This window comes from Fusarium keratoplasticum, chromosome 2, assembly GCF_025433545.1.
Source record: "Fusarium keratoplasticum isolate Fu6.1 chromosome 2, whole genome shotgun sequence".
Taxonomy (NCBI): Eukaryota; Fungi; Ascomycota; class Sordariomycetes; order Hypocreales; family Nectriaceae; genus Fusarium; species Fusarium keratoplasticum.
Window position 1 is genome coordinate 4024582 of NC_070530.1, and position 13358 is coordinate 4037939.

Consider the following 13358-nt stretch of genomic DNA (forward strand, 5'->3'; position numbering starts at 1 on the left):
GATTTCGCTTATTCCTCCAGGCTCAAAGTGGCGGACACTCCTTTGTGAGATGAGAAGGCTGGTGATGGCTTGCACTCTTGGTAGGCGACGGGCATCTTGAAAGTCCAGTTCAAGTGAAAAGTGAAAGTCGGACTTGGCAGCGTCAAGGCACTTTTCCCACATCCAAGGGGGAATAGTCGTGGGTTTGAATTCCCATCCATCGCCGGCATATATGACCACAGGGTTGGTGCGTCTCTGGACCTTTGCCACAGTCTTCTGCCAGTAGCTCATGGAGTCTGCAATAATCTCCAAAGCTATGCCCTCACGGTGGACGTCATCTCTTCTCTACGTGGCTAGTTGGCCAAATAGGGCACATATAGCCTCCGTGAAGGCGACGTTGTTCTGTTTCTGTTGACGTTCCAGACCCCGCAGGGGTGGACTCGCGCCGGCTCCATGTCTGGTGATGATAACTATCTGGCCTATAGCGCGATCTTGACTTGTGCGGCTGAACATAGGTTTTCGTAAATGGCGGTGCTGAGGGAGTTCTAGTGCGAGACCGATTTTCCATTGTGGGATTCAGCCTCGGCAAGACGAGTCAGAATATCATATCGGAGCTCGAAGGGGAGCTTGCACCAGGATATGTTGCTGCTGTGTTGTACAAGGACGTTCGGTGTTTATTGGGAACAGGCAGGTTACGAGGAGGGCGGGAAGTCTTTTATCTCTATTTGATCACGGAGAAACGTGTCATCTTTACTTGTATCTGATCTACCATCTCAGATGGGCCGAAAATGGCGATTAAGTTTGTCTACCGAGGAAGAGGAGCCGCCATGAAGCAAGGTTGACGCAGCTAGCCGCCATCACCGTCAGTCCCTTTTAGCTATCCACAGGTTTGATCTTCTGGCTCTTCCTGATCATTGATGTATGCGGAACACCAAACAACTTCAGCACACCAACCTCCTCAAATCCAGCCCCTCGATATAGCGGAAGTCCCGCGGGCGTAGCAACCAGATAACATTCTTCCCCAAACTTGTCGGCTTCTTCAAAGGCCCCTTGCAAAAGCATTTTACCAATGCCTCTTCGTTGTTGGCTGGGGTCAACTCCAAGCATTTCGAGATCTATAATGGTCAGTTAGTTTACGCTGGGCTGGAGGTTGAGAAATTGAGAACTCACGCCACACGTTGTGAGATCCCTTTTCCCCGAAACGCTTTGCGTGATCTTCGCCGAGAACTCTCTTCATTTCATCAAAGGCGGCATGATCTAGTGTTGCGCAGGGAGGTTTGATGGGCGCGGCCTCTGGTTTTCCATGCTCCTCACCCCGTACTGGCTTCTCCCATAGTGCGAAGCCTACGACTTTACCGGATAGTTCCTCATCAACCGCGACTATCAGGGTAGTTCGTTGGGAACGGAATCTATCCGTTTTTCGCGCAAGTCTCCACGGCCTTGCCGCATGAGCATAAGCCTCTCCCGGGGGCTTCAGGTGAGGAGGGAAGAGGTGGGCCGAGATGGCATCAGTTTCTGGGTTGAATGATGCCGTCGCAACGTCAGAGACAGCGTCGAGATCGCTCTCTGTGGCAATTCGAAGTCGTAGCGTCATGTTGTTGAATTCGGTGAGTCTTGATAGTTGCCGAGATCGGCGTCGAAACGGGATGTGACGGGTAATCGCGCAAGGCGGGGAAAAGAAACCCCTCGGAAGTAGAACTGCTCCCGGACCGCGAGTTCATAACCATGTTAGATGACTATTAGAGGAGTAACTGAATATTTAAGAAGATGATTAATCAATATCTCTCTAAATGTTGACACATTACTGCTTACTCGTAGTATCTGTATATCGGGATCTTTGATTAGAGTTAAGTAAAGATAGGTAGATGACACAGTTGAGAACAAGTTTAGGAGCCTTTGCTCTGTGTGCTCGTATGTCGCCTGTCCTTTGCTTGACGAACCTGGCCAATCCGACAACGAAGATGAGAGCACAACTTAAAGTGAGACAATCAACCCTACCAGCGATTGCCAACGCCACTGTTCCGCCAGCGAAGATTCAAGCGCTAGGCGGTGGCATAATTTGCGCTTTCGTATTTTAATTTTCGTATTTATACTTGAGAGTGTTGCCAATCACGCTTCGCCTGACACGCGGTTCCGGGTCCCTGCGCTTCACTTGCGACAACATTAAACGTATCGAACCCGTAAAACAGGCAATTGGCTGTCTTAAGGTCAGTCCCATTCAAAATAGCACCGATGACATATGCCACTTGTGGAATAAAACCCCGTCGTGTTGCTCTGTTGACAGACTTTCCTTATTTTCCTTCGCTAGCCAAGACTTCCTCCTTCAAGACCAACAACAAGATGGGCCTCGTTCAGTTTGAGGATGGCAAGGTCCTTTACTATCCTTATACGCCCTCCAAAGCGGCTGGTTTCATCTTTATGGCCCTCTTTGCTGTTGTTACGATAATTCATATCGCCGGTGTTAAGCGTTACAAGACCAACTACTTCATCCCAATGGTGCTGGGTGGCATCTGTGAGTCTTGATCCACTTACATGACAAAACCGTCTCTGATTATCTGCAGGTGAAACATTCGGTTACTATGGCAGAGCCTGGGCAGGCAGCAACCCGAACTCCCCCAAGCCCTTCATGCTTCAGCTCATGCTTATCCTCGTCGCCCCCGTTTTCATATGCGCCACCCTCTACGTCACACTCGGGAGATACAAACAAGTCCTCCTTGGCCAACCGAAGCGAAAATGCAGTCCGACTTCCCTATTCATTTTGACCGATATTATCGCATTCTGCACACAAATTGGAGGCTCGCTGGTACAAGTTACAGGCAGCATCAAGATCATGAAGATCGGAGATAAAGTCGTCCTGGGAGGCCTATTGTTCCAACTGTTTGTGTTGGCGATATACTTTTACTTGGTTTTCAGGTTCTACAAGAAGGCATGCCAGGAGACCCTGTTCGCTGGGATTTGGAAGCCCTACGTCTGGATGCTGGGTGTTTCCGTCATCGCCATCTGGATACGCAACCTAGTCAGGGCCATCGAGTTTGTCCAAGGCTTTCACGGCTTCATCAGCGAGAACGAGGCCATGCTGTATGTGATGGATGCGTCGCTCATGCTTGGTGTTATGGTGGCGTTTCTTATTTTCCACCCTGGCCGCTTGTTGTCTCAAGGGCAGGGGAACAAGGTTCATAGTACGGATTTTTCAACAGCGGATAGAAACGAGTTGGCTTGGATGAATAGACGATAGCGCTAAGGGTAGGCGATAGATTGCACACGGTGAGCAAGAGGCAGAAATACATTTCGAACCCTTATAGAGACTAAAACCATACCCCATGTTCTTTTTGTATGCCCTTTCTTAAAGACTTGCCCTCAGTATCCCTCCTTGCGGTTGACCTTGTTAATCAGATCCTCCCTCCCTTGACTCAACCTCTCAAGATTCAATCTGAAAATATCCAAAAGTCTATAGTAATACGCCGCCGATGCAGCGCTGATGTGAGGAGTAATGGTGATGTTCTTGGCACTCCAAAGAGGATGACCATCAGGCAGAGGCTCCGGATCCGTGACATCCAACGCAGCACCCCGAATAACCCCCGTGTTGAGCGCCTCGATCAAATCGTCAGTGTTGACGATGGGTCCACGTGCAATGTTGGTGACAAACGTCCTCTTCTTGCTGAGAACTTGAAACTCAGGCTTGGCGATCAGGTTCTTTGTCTTTGCTGTGAGGGGCGTGGCGATAACAAGGAGGTCGAGGTCAGAGCCCAGGAAAGCATGGATGTCCTCCTTGGAGCCGCCAGAAAACCACTTGCTGGGGAACGCGCCCTCGGGGTCACCAAGTCCTTCGGGTGAGTACGAGTCGTCCCTGCGCGACTCGGGAGTTGGACGGGGGTGAAGGGTGTAGGCGTGAACATCCATGCCCAAGGCCTTGGCCACACGGGCGGTTTGACGGCCAATACTACCGTAGCCCAGGATGCCTCTTCAAGATGATTAGTTTTGTAGTTTCCAAAAGCAGGGGTTGATCGTACATCCGCTTCCCGACAGTGTCTTCGGCATCTTCAGGGTTCTGGTGGAGTCTCTTCCACTTGGCCTCCTCCTGGAGCTTCCAATAATCCTTGACTGTGGATATGTTAGTCTAAAATCTAGTAAGTTAAAGCTGCAATATGCTTACGGTGATGCTGGAACGTCAGGAAAGTGCTGACAATCCATTCAGCGATCTGAGGTCTGGGAGAGATTAGTTTCTGCCAGCGTGGTGCAATCGAGGGTTTCTTACCCATGGACTCCATTAGCCGTGGAAAAGGGGATATTCGTCCCGGAAAAGAGGGGCCTATCAACAATATGGTTCGCGCCCGCACTGGTCAACTGAACATATTGAAGATGAGGCGCCTGCTCCCTGATGGGAAGAATGGTGGCAGTCAGCAGCACAGTCGTATCCTTCCACTCCTCCTCTTTGAAATCCGGGTCCAGAGGAGCACCCCATGGCTGAAGCCGAGTTATAATCTTGAGATCAGGAAACTGCTTCTGGATGCGGTCGAGCTGCGACTGCGGCGCCGGCACCGTCGTGAAGATGACGGCCTTGTGACCCTTGAGGGTCTTGTTGGTGAGGGTCTTGATAAGCGTCATGGTCGCGGATCTGGGCAGATGAAAGATCGAATCTAGATTAACCGGGTTCAATGCGGCCTTTGAGTGAGATCAAGTCGGCGGTGGGAGCCGAGTATAGGCGTCTTGGGGATGACAAATCCGTAGTCGTGATGGAGGCTTCAAGTGTCGTCAAGGTGGGGCAATCTGACGTCTTTGGGGGATGTTGAACAGCGAGTGGATGAGTCAGATGGGGAAGATGTGTCTTGAGGATGGATAGTGCAGATGTTGCCATTATAGCCCAGAGCGACTTATCAGGGGAGACGTGTTTGTCGATGGATTGGGCTTTAGGACGGTTGGCCGGGACGGGCTTCAGAAACGGGCCCGCAGCCGGTGAGTTTTGGGAGAAGAGGGTGGCATACCGTGCTGGTCGCCGATCGGGGCTAATTCTGACGATTATCGTTGGCATTGGTATCTCGATTGCTTATCGGCTGGCAACCATAAAGCCTTCTTGCTTATCACAAGCTGTCAGAACCCAGAATCTACAATACCTAGGTTGGTAGGTGGGGAGGAGTCAAGGCATGGTTTTGTTGCCAGACAGAAAGCTGAGTGCGATTGGACCGTTGATTTCACTGCATACTATTCCTGTTGAGAACAGACAACCTCTGAAACGATACCCTTGCTATCCACAAATCCATCATGGCCTTATATCCAGAAGGCGATTCAAATGAGCGGGTTGGTACTGCAGCTCGTCCAATAACGATGAGGGTAGAGGCGTAGGGTAGCCAAGAACAAACAACAATTCGCCGCAAATCAATACTGACATAGATGACAAGAGGGTGACTTCTTTGGCCCGGGTCCGTGCCAATCTGTGTTATTGTCAATACTGCATGTTGGGCGGCAAAAATCAGAAGACTTGCCACATGCGACTGGCCTCATGTGCCATGGTTCCTGAGGTGTTGTTTTGGGAACCCATCTCGATCACCACAAGAAAGGCCCCAGACCAAAGGCGGACACGCCAGAAGGTTCGGGTTCGCAACAAAGACAGTTATACTGACGCGCGGGGTTCATGGGTGGGCGCCCCAAGGTCTGGCCTGGACAAACATCAACCGACTATACCTAATGAAACTCGAGTCTTTTGAGTTTACTGATGAAGCGGTAGTACCGCTCAAGCAACTTCGCCTCTGCAATGGGGTCGAGCCGGGGTTGGGCGGGAGCTCAAAGGGATTCATCTCAATGCTAATATTTTATGCACCTTATGCCGCTTTATGCAGCCAAACTGGCTGTTATCTTATCGCTCTGATGCATCCGAGTCCACCTCAGCCTTATCGCTCTCTCATGGCTGTGCAGCACCAGGCGCCCTCCAAACAGCCTACGCTAGCAACTCTCTCAGGCCCCTTCCAGCAACTCGCCGCCTGAATGCAACCACCTGAACGGCTAAACGTCCCTGCTGGTGGTGGCTGAGCCCTCAGCTCCCATTTCCAACAGAGATGACTTCACGCTTTTTGGCGCTGCCTGGCCACTCACACAGCCCGACGCCATAATATCTGGACGCCAAAGGACGCCTTGAGGTCAGCCACCGACAGTCACGATGGCTTCAAAACTGGCCTCTTTCCTCGCCTCGAGGGGCGATTCACCCTTTTCCATTCATCAACCGTGACTGTGTATTATTTCACCAGCATCGTATTTTTCGATCCCCGCATTCTATGACCTCCTTGTCATCCATGTCAACGACTCCTCCTCCACACGAGTCGGATCTTCCTGTTCCGACGTACTCTGCCACCGATGATGGCGACCTCCTGAATAGAATTGAGCGCGCGTCCGCCGTCGAGTTTCCCATCCTCCATTCGCCCATTGCGAAAACTACGAATCTCCAGCGCCTGACTTCCGACTCGGACTGGACGAGTTACCACGAAGCGTACCGTCTCGAGAGGGATATCGTCGACTCCTTCTTCACCTCGATCGAAAACGGTCACGATGATCTTGTTGCCGAGTTTATATCGCGCGGATGGGTTTCTCCAGATACGACGAGTCGCGCTCACGAGACTCCCCTCCTCGCTGCCGTGCGCGCGGGAAGAACGCCCATGGTGAGCCGGCTTGTCGCACTCGGCGCAACAGTCAATGCCTTTGGCCGTCCCGATACCTCGAAAACCCTGAGCGATGACGAACGACCCGAGCGCACACCGCTGATGCTTGCCGCGGAACGAGGTCACTTAGCACTGGTCAAGGTTCTCATGAAGGACTACGGAGCTGACGATAGCTTGATCGCGCCCGATGGTGCTATCGCTCTTCGTCTAGCTGCTATCAACGGTCATCGCGAGATCGTCGACTTCCTCCCCGCTCGTCGCGGCGGCGCATGGCTCCGCTGGAAGACGGCGCATCACAAACAGATGGAGCGTATTCGCCGCGCATGGAAGCGTCTCGGTCACTTCCTCAAGGTTCTCTTCTGGGATTGCCCCGTTCTTCTCGTGTACGAGCTACCTAAGGAAGTCGGCAAGGGGATCTGGAAACGCCGACATCGGATGGCTGCCGCTTGCAAGCGTATGGCGAAAGAATTGCCTGCCAAGATCGTGAAGAAGGTTGTCGAACTGCCAGGCAACATCAAGCGCTGTGGCAAGGCTGTCTGGGAGGGCATCAAGGAGATCCCACCCATTCTGAAGGCCATCGCCGTCGCCATCTGGAAGACGATCAAGGCGATCCCTGGCGCTGTCATGGTCTTCCTCAAATGGATCGGTCGAGGCTTCAAGCGCATAGGCGAAGCCATCATCGATGTCTTTTCACGCCTGCTCTCCCTCCTACACACAGCCACCATGGCCGTTGTATCCTTCTTCCGCAACATCACGCTCCAGGATATCTGGGATGGCTTCTGCTTCCTCGCCCGCGCCATCGTTGTCGACGCACCCAAGGCCATCGGTGCGTTCATCATGTCGTTCGGGCAGATGACTTATGACATGCTAAAGGCGCTGTTTGGTACCCTGGGTAAGTGCATTTGGTATATGGGCGCTGGCATTCTGTGGTTGATCCAGTATATTCCGCACCGGATCTGGACCATCTTTGAGGCCATGGGCACGTCCATAGTGCGGGCTTACCAGGAGACGATGTCGTATCTGAACCCGAAGCGGATGTAAGGGTCAGGGAGCAACACGGTCGGGGAGTAGGAGTGGCTTGGTTGGGCATGATTGTTTGTTGGCGTTGGCGGGCATGTTTTCCACAGTCGAGATACCCGAACATTCTCTTTGTTAGTAGACGCAAACTGTGTAGCAATACAATAGCACTAATTGTTATCTCCAACGACACTTCCCATCTCCCTTGCATCTTTGTAAGGTCCACGCCAAGTCTTTGACGGATAAACGGCGCCCTTTAGGGGCTTCAACGTTCAAGCCACCAACCCATCAACGCCTTAAATCCGTGAGCGAAGCGCCCGAAGCCTCAGTTAAGCATAAGGCCCGAAACCCCGGCGACGCCACGGGGAATATTGAACACGAAAGAGGCAGAGGGGATAACATCGTTGGTCTTGATCTTGGGCTTCAATTACTAAAGCTGGAAGACTAGTTCAATATCGGCCAGGTCACCTCGCAGCATCTTGCCACAAACCTCAGCTTCTCGCATTCTCCCACTGGTCGATCCTTCTTTGAACATCGTGTGATGCCTTTAATGAACCCTAACATCCTTGCCATATTGACTCTAGATCTAAAAGCTACGCGATCTCGAAATCGATAGTCCCTCGCATTCGCCGCCGACTAAGCCCTTCCAGGCCACAAGCGCCCCTGGCGATCCCAGGGGCACCCCTGTCAGGGCCCCGTTCCTCTCGCTGTCAACCGTCTGCTCTGCTTTTTTCAGCTCCGGTGGGTTTTCAATAGTTTAGACGGTAGAGCCAACATGTCAGACCAAAGGTCCCAGTCTAGAACAAAATGCTCGGGAAAGTCGGGGAAGAGGGTCAAATGGCTGCATGGGAAAATAAAGGCGCTGGATTCCCCCCCATCCGCTAGGCGGACGTTTGGGCTTGTGGCTTTTTTCTCTCGATCGCTCGTTGAAGCTGGGTCGTTGAACGTCTAAGGATGGCTCGCCGTCTTGTCCGCTCGCTTTTCCTGGCGGAGGCACTCAACTCTTTGAGTGCTTTCGCTGCTGTTTGTATTCCGTCGGGCCCCACTGCTTACTGTGGGTTCTTTGAAGCGCTTGAAGCTGGATCTTGACTGACTTGTGGTAGGCCAGGTCTCTCAGTGGAAGAATGACCCTCTCATCGTCATCTTCAACGCCCATAAGGAGTATGCCGAGGGTGTTTGTACCTCTGCTCTCCAGCCCGTCACCACCGTTTCTGGTACAAACTCTGCCTCGACCGAAACTGTTGTCGTGACCATCACTCAGACGGATAATGAGGTCGTGACAGAGACGGAGTATTACGGTGGAGGCACCGAGACTGTCAGCGCCGAACCCTCTACCGTCTACGTGACGGCCTCTGATGAAGTTGTCACCGAGACTGTTCGCAACAGCGATAGCGTTGTTGTTGATGCCGAGACGGTTCAGCGCACCGTCGGCACTACTACACTTGTTGCTCCTGCTTCGATCCGCACGATCGAGAAGACTGAGGTCGATCACGTCGGCTCCACGCGCATCAGGACAGTCACTATCGAAGTAGAAACTGAAACCTCTGTCGAGTACACCGCCACCGAGTATGTCACGACATCTACATCCGTCGACGTCGTCACGGAGACTTCGACCAGCGTTGAGACCATCCTCACAACGACAACTGACTATGTCACTACTGGCACCTACGTCAAGGTCGCCCCCGGCGCTACTCTCGTGGTTACAGAGTCGCGTACCTTTGTCATCCACTCTGTCCCGTCGACGCGTACGCACACTCAATACACCTCCACCGACGTCGTTACCGTGCCGACTTCTACTCTTACGATCGAGTCTACGGATACCACATCGACTACTGTGACGACGACGACATTCGAGGTTTCGACAAACACTGGAACCTCCTTCAAGACTGTCTTCACTTCAACCGAGACGGACGTGTCGACGAGCACCGCCTCCACCAATGACTGGACCACCGAGTATTGTAAGTCATCATCTCCTGTTCTTCAATCCACGCTAACAATTCCAAGTCTCTACCTACACCAACACTCGCACCGTCACCACCGTCGACTACACCGAGCAGGTTTTCCCCTGGTGGCAGCAGAAGCGCTCGCTCCCCACACCCGGCCTCGATGCCCGTGGTGAAAGCAGCCCCGAACAAGACTGGCTCAACCAGTTCGGCGAGACTCACTTCCGCAGCGCCTGCTCATGCATCGTCACCTTCCCCCTCTCTACGCGCACCGTCTATGAGGATGTTTCTGGCAGCGCTGCTGTCGAGACAAGGACCGATTACACCACCGTCGTGGGCCAGTCCACTGCTGTTGGAACTGTCCACAGGGAGACAGTCACTGTTACTGTGGCTAACGTTGTCACCATCACCCAGGGCAAGACGTCCACTCACACGGTGGTTGTCGATGGCACCACTAGCTTCGGCAAGGAGACAGTGACCGAGGACGTCCTCGCCACTGTTTACTCGACGCCTGTCGATGAGACTACAGTCACCTACTTCACCACCAACTCGTATGTGACTGATGTGACTGACGAAATCTCTGTCACCGATCACATCACCCTCAAGGGTATCAAGACTGGATACACATGGGTAGAGATCACTCGAACTGAGCAGCTCTTGGATATCCAGACCAAGATTCACCCCGTTGGTCATACCATTGAGGTTGAGGCGACGTCCACCTCTCTGTTTACTTCCACCGTTGAGACCACGGTTGATGTTACTTCCACAGCTCTCTCCACTGCCGATGAGACCGTCAATGCCGTTCTCACACAGACAAAGCCTGTTCTTGTCACGGATATCAACAAGTTCACCTACACTGCCACCATCTTCACCGACGCTACGACCACCGTGTCTCTGGAGGCCACATCCACAATCGGTGTCATCTCCACCACCAAGTTGACAACCGTCACCACCGTCAAGAACGGCCAGACATCCACCTACACCTCCACCATCGGCATCGAGTCCACTGTGACCGCCCGCGCCGCTGCTACCCAGACCTGCGCGATCCCCATCGCCGACGGCAACATGGACATTCCCTACAGGAATACCCCCTGGTACGAATCGGTCACCTCAGCGTATCGCTTCTACAAGCGCATGCTTGGCGGCGGCGACCCCCACGGCACCGTCCTGGAGACGGACAAGCTCTACAACAACCTTGAGATCAGGCTCTGGCAGGACGCTAAGACGTGCAAGGGCGTGCGCTTCGCCTGCACCTTCGAATACTACTTTGACAAGTACTACGAGGTCGAGCTCAAGGATTCGCAGGGCAACGTCAACACGTACGTGCCCTACTTCCGCATGTGGTGGAACGACGACCTGATCGACGAGGACTGGCCTGTCCGGGTCTCAGACACCGGCCGCTGGTGGACGGGCAACATCCAGTTCACGGCCACCGGCAACACGGACACGATCTGGATCTACGCGGCGAGTCCCCAGTCGAAGAAAACTGGGGATAACTTTATGCGGTTTGATAACTTTGTCTGCAGGCCTATCCAGTATAATCCTCATCGGGATTTATGATGAATGACTTTGGTACATAGATATGAGACGAGTGAGACTCGGTCTCCTGAAGTTTATAGCTGCTGGGCCTGTATTTAGCTCTATCATATTCTTATAACTTTATTCAAGATTCGATTCCCAATATGTTTCTGTTCAATTATCACCGGACGTGGCTCAGTGCGTAAGTCGTGCCTGCAACCAGAGTCCCAATCTTCAATGATATCTTCAAGAACTCGGCAAACGGTTAGACCAACATTCAACCATAATATTGAAACGATTGTCAACGTCTTTGTTGAATTATTACTGTCTCCACACATCACAAGAGACTCCGTGTTTACCACTAAGGTCTACCACTATGCACATAAGACATTCACAAGGATCAATGGAAACAGAATTGAGACTCAAATGGTCGTGTTGGTTTTATTATACAAGACATCGAGGTCACATATATACAACAGAATATTCAACAACCACTCCAAACCTGCCCTTCCCCGTCATTTGGGACAAGACAGAGTGGCTTCGATCCTTGCAAGAAAATGTTGGAATCTTTTTACACAAACACGCTCTGCGTGAGAGTTGATTTCTCCGAGTAGTACACTTAGTACTTAATCATGGGAGCGACGTTGCGGGCCTTGACGTCACGGGCGTGGCGGCGGACCTTCTTGCTGCGCTTGCTCTTGCAGCCCTTGCCATCAGAGCCGGAAGAGGGAGCAGCCTGGGTAGGCTGGGCGGCGGCGGCATCAGTGGTGGCAGAGACGAAGATGGGGGTGGGAGCAGCGTCGGAGGCAGCGGGAGCCTGGGTGGCAGCAGGGGCCTCAGTGTTGCCAGCGGCGGGAGCCTCAGTGTTACCGGCAGCGGGGGCAGCGGTGGTAGCAGCGGGAGCGGAGGAGGGCTGGGCAGAGGGGGAGCCAGAGTCAGCGGTGGGCTCGGCAGCGGAAGCACCACCAGTGAGGGGAGTGGCAGTGCTGGCAACGGCGGAGGTGCTCTGCGCAACAGCGGAGGCACCGGCAATCAGCTTGGGACCGGGAATGGGGTAGGTGCTAAGCTGAGTGTAGATGTTGAAGAGGATACCGGCATCGTCAGCCTTGTACAGCTCGGTACCCAGGGTACCCTCGGGCTCCTCAGTACCAGAGCCAGTGACCTCGAGGTTGAAGCACTGGGGGTAGTTCTGAGCACCGTTCTCCTGGCCACCGGAGTGGAGGGCGATGATCTCGTGTCGGAGAACGTAGAAGCCGGGCTTGATGGTCTCGGGGACCTTGACCAACCAGCCGTTGCCGTTCTTGATCAGCTCGTCGGAGGCGTACTCGCCAGGGGAAGAAGAGCCGTCAATCAGACCCTTCTCGCTGATCTTGAAGAACTTGAGGGTCTCCTTCTCAACGGTCTCGCAGCCGCTGGTGCCGCAAGAAGCGAGGTAGTCAATGACAGGGCCCTTGTGAGACTCAGGCCAGGTATCCCACTGCAGGAAGATGCTGTCACCAGCAGCGACCTTGGCGTGACCCTTGGCGTTCTTTGCATCCTTGTGGCAGATGATATCGGCGGTTCCGAAGGCATCGGGGGCGACGAAGCCGTTATCGGTGGCAGTGGTCGACCAGCCAACAACAACAGGAGGGTTGCTGCTGTAGGGAAGAGTGAACACGTCGTAACCGGCGTACTCAGCACCGTTAATGACAATGTTGTTGACGTGGCCGTGGGCAGCGACGCCGATGGCACCGGCGAGGGCCGTGAGGAGGGTCTTTTGGGTGAAGGAAGGCATGTTGAAAAAGTGGGTCTTTCGGAGGTAAGTGGGGCCGGAAAGCGGAGGTGCAAAAGATTGGTTTTTTGAAGGAGTGAGTGACGGTCCGACTGGCGGTTTACGTGTTTGAATGAATGAATGAAACAACTTCAATCAATGAAGTGTATAATGAAGAGAAAGTGAGTGCAAGGGAAGCAAAAGCCTCAAAGGAAGGGCAAGAGAATGTTTGTTGACTTCTGGGATGAGCCTGAAGAGAAAGAAGAGGGTGTGACAATGGGAGGACTGTAGCTCTTATATCTCGATCATTATCTCTGTGGACAAGAGCCTCATGGATTCTCACGGAGAATCTTGGCGGAAAAGATGGACTGCAGGGGTGTTCCGCTCGGAACGATATGCCGTCAAGGGGTATGCGAGGGAGGGTTGCATCGTCGTGGCCAAGAGGTTTCAGCGTGCGTGGGTGCTGACATCCATCATTACCAATGGGCTGAGATCCTGGTAGAT

At 53.1% G+C, this 13358-nt stretch overlaps 5 protein-coding genes and 1 pseudogene across 6 annotated transcripts, besides 1 other annotated feature; 3 read left to right on the forward strand and 3 right to left on the reverse strand.

The window, feature by feature from the left end:
- Positions 1–852: 852 nt before the first annotated feature.
- Positions 853–1573, reverse strand: NCS57_00314700 (N-acetyltransferase domain-containing protein; the record flags this gene model as incomplete). Its single annotated transcript, XM_053053158.1, has 2 exons — positions 853–1094; positions 1150–1573. The coding sequence occupies 2 exons, from the start codon at positions 1571–1573 to the stop codon at positions 853–855; spliced, it is 666 nt and encodes a 221-aa protein (XP_052918404.1).
- Positions 1574–2289: 716 nt separating this feature from the next.
- Positions 2290–3214, forward strand: NCS57_00314800 (annotated as a pseudogene). Its single transcript has 2 exons — positions 2290–2491; positions 2541–3214.
- Positions 2290–3214: a sequence feature.
- Positions 3215–3336: 122 nt separating this feature from the next.
- Positions 3337–4584, reverse strand: NCS57_00314900 (uncharacterized protein; the record flags this gene model as incomplete). Its single annotated transcript, XM_053053159.1, has 4 exons — positions 3337–3940; positions 3990–4080; positions 4133–4185; positions 4235–4584. The coding sequence occupies 4 exons, from the start codon at positions 4582–4584 to the stop codon at positions 3337–3339; spliced, it is 1098 nt and encodes a 365-aa protein (XP_052918405.1).
- Positions 4585–6263: 1679 nt separating this feature from the next.
- NCS57_00315000 (uncharacterized protein) lies at positions 6264–7667 on the forward strand (the record flags this gene model as incomplete). Its single annotated transcript, XM_053053160.1, has 1 exon — positions 6264–7667. The coding sequence occupies one exon, from the start codon at positions 6264–6266 to the stop codon at positions 7665–7667; it is 1404 nt and encodes a 467-aa protein (XP_052918406.1).
- A 930-nt stretch (positions 7668–8597) lies between these two features.
- NCS57_00315100 (uncharacterized protein) lies at positions 8598–11146 on the forward strand (the record flags this gene model as incomplete). The annotated part of the gene is made up of 3 exons (XM_053053161.1): positions 8598–8697; positions 8747–9601; positions 9648–11146. The coding sequence occupies 3 exons, from the start codon at positions 8598–8600 to the stop codon at positions 11144–11146; spliced, it is 2454 nt and encodes an 817-aa protein (XP_052918407.1).
- A 577-nt stretch (positions 11147–11723) lies between these two features.
- Positions 11724–12878, reverse strand: NCS57_00315200 (uncharacterized protein; the record flags this gene model as incomplete). Its single annotated transcript, XM_053053162.1, has 1 exon — positions 11724–12878. One exon carries the CDS (start codon positions 12876–12878, stop codon positions 11724–11726), a length of 1155 nt encoding a protein of 384 aa, XP_052918408.1.
- Between the last annotated feature and the right edge of the window lie 480 nt (positions 12879–13358).